This window comes from Patiria miniata, unplaced genomic scaffold (genome assembly GCF_015706575.1).
Source record: "Patiria miniata isolate m_02_andy unplaced genomic scaffold, ASM1570657v1 HiC_scaffold_12, whole genome shotgun sequence".
Classification (NCBI taxonomy): domain Eukaryota; kingdom Metazoa; phylum Echinodermata; class Asteroidea; order Valvatida; family Asterinidae; genus Patiria; species Patiria miniata.
This window is the reverse complement of record NW_024037050.1, coordinates 5,318,424-5,325,412: the sequence shown is the minus strand read 5'-3', so window position 1 is coordinate 5,325,412 and position 6,989 is coordinate 5,318,424. Positions and strand designations below refer to the sequence as shown.

At 42.2% G+C, this 6,989-nt stretch overlaps 1 protein-coding gene across 1 annotated transcript; it reads right to left on the bottom strand.

Moving 5' to 3' along the window:
- Nucleotides 1–363: 363 nt before the first annotated feature.
- LOC119743829 (calcium/calmodulin-dependent 3',5'-cyclic nucleotide phosphodiesterase 1C-like) lies at nucleotides 364–891 on the bottom strand. Its single transcript, XM_038220060.1, has one exon. The coding sequence runs from the start codon at nucleotides 889–891 to the stop codon at nucleotides 364–366; it is 528 nt and encodes a 175-aa protein (XP_038075988.1).
- Nucleotides 892–6,989: the final 6,098 nt, after the last annotated feature.

The following is a 6,989-nucleotide window of genomic DNA, read 5'->3' as shown; positions in this document are numbered from 1 at the left end:
ATTGGCGCATATAGCATAAGTTGGAAAGAGTGATACTTTATCATGGAGGCTAATGTACTGATGCATGGCTGACTTAGGGATGAACCGAGTCTATTACATTTTCAACAATCCCAAAGCTTCAACAGGCCATCTTGCCCATCAACAACTAAAAAAGTATGGTACCTTGCATTGTATTTTTAGTGAGAGATGTTTCACACAGTTTGTTACAGTTGAATGAAATGTTCACAATATAAACAAAATCAGTCGCCTGCTTCGTTTGCTGCCTGTCACCCGCTTCGCTGCCTGTCGCCTGCTTTGTTCGCTGCCTGTCGCCCGCTTTGCTGCCTGTCGCCTGCTTCGTTTGCTGCCTGTCGCCTGCTTTGTTCACTGCCTGTCGCCCGCTTCGCTGCCTGTCGCCTGCTTTGTTTGCTGCCTGTCGCCTGCTTTGTTCACTGCCTGTCGGCCGCTTCGCTGCCTGTCGCCTGCTTTGCTGCCTGTCACCTGCTTCACTGCCTGTCGCCTGCTTTGTTCACTGCCTGTCGCCCGCTTCGCTGCCTGTCGCCTGCTTTGCTGCCTGTCACCCGCTTCGCTGCCTGTCGCCTGCTTCGTTTGCTGCCTGTCGCCTGCTTTGTTCGCTGCCTGTCGCCCGCTTCGCTGCCTGTCGCCTGCTTTGCTGCCTGTCGCCTGCTTTGTTTGCTGCCTGTCGCCTGCTTTGCTGCCTGTCACCCGCTTCGCTGCCTGCCGCCTGCTTTGTTCGCTGCCTGTCGCCTGCTTTTGTTCGCTGCCTGTCGCCTGCTTCATTCGCTGCCTGTTGCCTGCTTTGTTCGCTGCCTGCCGCCTGCTTCCTTCGCTGCCTGTCGCCTGCTTCGTTCGCTGCCTGTCGCCCACTTCGCTGCCTGTCGCCAGCTTCATTCGCTGCCTGTACCCGATTCACTGCCTGTCGACCGCTTTGCGGTCGAGCAACTCTTGAACACACACACGCAAAAGTGAGTATTTGCCTGCAATCGGGGCCCCCTATTGTCCCTCTTTTGTTTGTACTTAACTTTTTAGGAAGACCTCTCATATGTTTTGTACACGCATCCAAATTGGGGACCTCTTGGGAATTGGGGACCCTATTGTCCTCTATTGTTCAACGTCCTCTATTGAATGCAGAAATAAACTCACCCTTTCTTCTTTATAGTATAGCAGTGCATAGCGATGAATACTTCCCTATAAGTTTGCTTTCTCTTTCTTGTGCTTGCTTACGATATCTGTGAAATAGACACAGACCTCATTAGCAGACAATTATGTGCACAACGGTACCAAGAAAAAAGCCCCAGATCCTCAAGACTTTCAGATTTCCCTTACAAATTTTGTCTAAAGCGCACTTGCCCAATTTTGATTCTCTCTCATTTCTATCTCTCCTTTGCACTTGATGCGGCTGCCTACAAACTACCTATCCTGAGCCCAGCGAACGTAATGTTTATTTCTGTCTGCCACGCAGCAGACTTCCTCTTTGGTCTGTTGGCCCATGATTCCATTCATAGCAGACTGTCTTCATTCCAGACTGCCCAGCAATCACTATCATTGTCCTGATGCTCTGGAAGGGCAAAGATGTGCAGTTCATCGGAGGGGAAATATCAGTCAATCTGAGTTGGAGTTCTGTTGGAAACATTTTTCTTTGTTAAATGTAATTTGTCCAAATTTGCTCAGGTTTGGCAGCAATGGAAGAATATTTTTTTCCAATTCTTGCTTTTCTTTTTTTTAATGCGTTCATTACTTGAAATTATTGGGAAAAAAATGACTTACTGCAAATCCAAAACAGAACAATACATAAAATATGTATGAGTTTATTAATGCTATATATTACGGCCTGAGAAATAATAATAATAATAATAATATCAGAGTCGTATATAGCGCACGTACCGGTATCCAACAATTAGGTACTCAAGGCGCTGGAAATTATGTCTAATAAAGAAAGGTAAATAAAGTTTATGAGAAATATGAGACCCATTATGTAGCACCTTATAGGGGGTGTACAAGGTGCTGCGGCGCATATTGCAGCCACTGCAAGAAACTAGAGTATTTAAATGGAATGTCAAATCAGAATTGGGTCATTCCACCGGGTTGGGAAGCAGTGCATGTTACATCCATAAATTTGGCTATATTATTAAAAGTATCAATGCATTCTAAACAATTGCTTAACATAATATTTGTCTAAGGGTGTTTCAATATTTGAGAAAGTTTGAAATCAGTTGAAAGTATATGAGCAAAAATGTATTAATTCGGACATTACATTGACACCGTGTCAATGTTACATCCAAATATTCTTTTTTGGCCATTTTTTACACGTGTACATGTAAAATATTACTCAAACTGACATTGCATATTTACAACTGGACACCTAAGCACCAAGAAAAGCTTTTGTTTTGGTATAGTCAGGGTTCAAATATAGCAGAAACAATACCTCAAGTGTGGATGTAACAGTGTAAAAATCACTCAACAGAAGTGTGACATTTGGGTTTTACACTGTGTAAATGTTACGTCCACACAACCAAGCTATCATTTCTGCTCCATTTGATACCTGACTACCAAACAAAAGCTTTTCTTATTGTGTTGCATGTATAGTAAGAAGTACGCAAAGTGAATTTGGGTAATGTATCGCAGAAATTAAAAAACAGGTACGTAACACTGAACGTAACACTGAACGGTGTCAATGTTACGTCCAAAATGACATTTTTTGCTCATAATTTTGGCAAAATACATTGAAATGATTTCAAACTTTTCAAACACCCAACAACAAATATTATGCAGAGTAGCTGCTAGCAAGGCATTCATGCTTTTCTTAATATGGTCATATGTCACACTTTGTTCCCCAACCTGGTGGAATGACCCAATTAAGAAAAGTTTAGGTACAATAATGAAAAAAGATGTGTTGTATCACAGTGACATTAAGAGCAAATTTGTCATGTTGTCATCATCCAGTAAAGGTAACTTGAAACTGTGCTTTCGATGTTGTAAGGCAACAATGTCATGCATTAACACACAGGAAAGTGCATATATTCACATAATTCATTAAGGTATCACAGTTTTCCAAAAATTTGTCATGTTGTCATCATCCAGTATTAGGTAACTTGAAACTGTGCTTTCGATGTTGTAAGGCAACAATGTCATGCATTAACACACAGGAAAGTGCACATATTTACATAATTCATTAATGTATCACAGTTTTCCAAATACATTATTCCGTGATCTTTTTTTAAGATTCAGATGTGGTTTGTCCTCAATCATCCTTGTCCTTGGAACTTGTGAAGATCCATTGTAAAGAGAAAAAAAAAAAGACTCCGGGTTTGACTGCATGATGTCTCCCACTTGGGTTATTGAAGACAGATCACCAACGTGTGTTGCTTGATGGCAATATTGTAACGGATCAACAGACCGAGAAAATCAATGCCAAGATGAATGGGAATTGGACCTTAGAATTTCGTTGATAGGTTGATTTTTATGCCGTAATGACATGGATTATGGGATTGGACACTCTGAAATTGCCACTTCGGTAAAGGTGCAAGTAGCCATGTGCATGACTACTGAAATATTGCAAGTGATGTGTGGCTATAATGAGCAGTGGTCTGTCTGCATTGAATTAGACAAGAGATTCATGCTACGTCAAATTGACAGGAATTAGATGGCCAAAATTTTTATTTTTAAATAACAAATAAAGAAATACATATGTAAATCAATCAATCAATCAATACATTAAATAAATCAAGAAACATGCAATAAATGCATGCAGGTTCAGTATGTGAGATAGTTGACAATGTACATTTTTTTACTTTGATTAATGGTATTGTGAAAACTTCTACTTTCTACATGTAGCTCTCCAAATATCTGTTGGTTTTGCAGTATTTTGATGGAATCTACGTACACACCTCAGCCACTGTCACTGTACACAGGGCTTGGTGTCCCAAGTTAATTCAAGTACAAAGAGTGTGCCATTATTGTTACTGCTGTGTTGTTTAAGTTAGTTATGTACACCAATGTAGTTGCTTATATTTTAATAGGTACACTGTTGAAAGTGCTTGTCACCCCATGTTGGAACACAGTTTGTTCAGCACAAGGACCAGTGTTTATCAACATGGGTAGGCGAGATGATAGTATACAAATATTGAGTGGCTCAGCATGGAAAAGGAGGAATATTATCGCAAGGTAAAATCTGGACTTTTCCATTTTACGAGGCGAAGCCGAGTGAACTGGAAAAGTCCAGATTTTACCGAGCGATAATATTCCTCCCATTTCACAATTTAAAGCCACTCAATATTTGTTTTATATAACTGACATATAGATCCTTGTCATGTGATATATTTGAACTTATATTTCAATACAAAACTGGAGGAAAATGTATTTCTCTCTTCCAAACCACCCCTTCACGAAAATTGTTTGAACCCAACGCCGTAGCGCTGGCTCTTTGGAACAATAAGCGCTACGCGCAACGCTGAACGCGCACACCAGCATGCATTTGCACACAAATACCGTGTCATGGAACAAGACTGATCCTAACTGTTCAATAGTATTTCCCATTCCCAATGGGCGGATAGTACTTTTTGAGCTGCGGCGTGAATGGGAGCAATAACGAATGTCACGTGATGCGAGTTCCACCAATCAAATGACAAGGATCTGTATGTCGGTTATATGTTAAAATGCCGTAGTGCAAGTTGTGTGTCCCCTCCACTCACCAGTCTGCAGACTCAGGGATCTCCATTGCAGAATTGTAGCAAAGGGGATTAGCAGACCTACCTGTATCCTTGCAGATCAGTTGCATCTAGTGACAGGTCTTTAAACCAAGACAATGGAAAAAAAATTCCCAGAAGGGTTAAAGGTATCTCCTGATGAAAAACGTGATCGTTTTTGTGTTTTTCACAATATGATCAAAACCTAAATCAGAAAACTATTGCGATGAGGCACTGAATGTGTAATAGAGGGTAACCCTCTGTTATGTGTAGAACACCAGGGTCCAGTGGTTATGGTGTTTGACTCATGTACGAAGGTGCGTGGGTTCGAACCCTGCCAGGAACATGGTGTTTGTGCGCTTGGGCAAGACACTTAACTACAATTGCCTCTCTCCACCCAGGGGTATAAATGGGTACCTGTGAGGGTCGAGGACCGATTGAGCACTGATATCGGCTGCTGCGTGGTCTAATGGCCTGATGAATGGGGTAATAATTGTAAAGTGCTTTGAGATTGTTGATACGATGGAAAGCGCTATATAAGCACAATTATTATTTATGAAATTATTATTGTTAATCCCTCCACAACCCCTTCATCCCTACCCTGCCTCTTAATCTGCGGCTCAAAGTTTTGCAAAAAGTAAAAACAAACAGATTAAACTTGTTTTGAAAGCTAGCCCAGTGCAGCTTCAGTGGGTTAATTGAATGATGACCATAGATAAGTGCAGTTTAGGATTAATTGTCTACCATGCTCTAGGCTACGGCATCTAAGCCTCCCTGATATTAGCATCAATAGATTCAGGGTTTAAGCCTCGATTTTGTGACCGGAGTATCCAGGGGCTATTTGGCAAGCGTAGCTTTCATGGAACGGTAAATATTGTCCATGTCTAATCTTAATTTGAGATCAATAACAGGAGGAAACAGGGGAAGTGAAGCGATTCAATCAAGCCAAATTAAAGCAACAATAGGATAGTTGTTTTGTGTGGGGTCGGTGGGTTCAGTTGCACTTGATTGTCTATTAACAGGAAATCTGAGTAAATGTATTTTGAAGCTTTGTATGGTTGAAAAGTACAATAAAGAATACATTTGTGGGTATGCCATGGAATATCTCTTCCAGTGTTGGAGTCGAGTCCTCAAAGCCGAGTACCGAGTTCTCCGAGTACTTTAAGGGCCGAGTCCAGGGCCGAGTCCAAGTACACTCTGACAAGTCCGAGTCCAAAGAAGCGAGTACGAGTACGTTCAAGGCCGAGTACTGGGGTTGAGTACCGAGTACCAAACAGTCGAGTCCGTGCAAAATTTGAGCATGAAGAATGGAGTACGGGCCAGGTCCAACATTTTTTCAAGTACTGATAGTCGAGTACAGGCCGAGTACCTGTGTGTACTCGAGTTGTACTCGAGTACAAGTATGAGTACTCCAACACTGATCTCTTCTGTGTAGAACTGTGGTTCTGAAAAGAACCAGAAGTACGTGAGAAAGTTTCTCAACTTTTTTGCTGGTGTACTCATTCCTCACTCAGGACAAATTACAATGCGGTTCTCCTGAGGATGAAATGTCGGCGAACAATTCTCACCCTCCATTTTTTTTTTAGAACCACACTCCTTCACAGAAGATATATTCCATGGTGTTGCCACAAACCTATTCTTTATAGTAAGAAAACCAAGTGTTGATACTACGGCCGTGTCTAGAACTGGCTTCCACAGTTACGGCTATGTCTGTTTGCAGCTTGTTCCGACATAGTTGTAATTGTGACAAACCTAGACAATAGCCATAGACAAGGGATTCAGACATGGCCTAAAGCCGCCCTCAGGTTGGACCTTGCGACGACACAGAACAGTCGGTTACTGACTTCCAGGATCAAGCTTCACCTGTGCTACGACCGACCGACCGTCGAGAACATTTAAAGACACATTGAGCCTCTTGTGTTATTCTTGTAATATAGAAGAACACCATGGGCTCTCTTGCGGTTAGGTGGTTAGACTAACAACATCACCGCAAGTGACCTTGACAATGAAGGTAGACCTTGAGACGTTGATGATGATGCAAAGAGGTATACAATACATGTACTGGAATTGCCATATCAGCCATGCACTTACTACGACTGACTGGCTCTGTGTGTGTGTCCATACCATCTCCGTGATAGAAGCGTCTGTTGTATAGAACTCAAGCAGGGGATGGATCAACGGGGAGTCAGGTTGGCGTAGTGGTACTTTCCTCGCCTTCCACCGCTGTGACCCGGGTTCGAATCTCGCCTGGGCCAATGTGTGGATTGGGTTTTCAGTCCCTGCCTGATTCCGTGGGTTTTTCCC

Coding starts and splice junctions, on each gene's coding strand:
- LOC119743829 (XM_038220060.1), bottom strand. CDS start 891: ATGAAGCTGGCGACAGGCAGCGAAGTGGGCGACAGGCAGCGAACGAAG.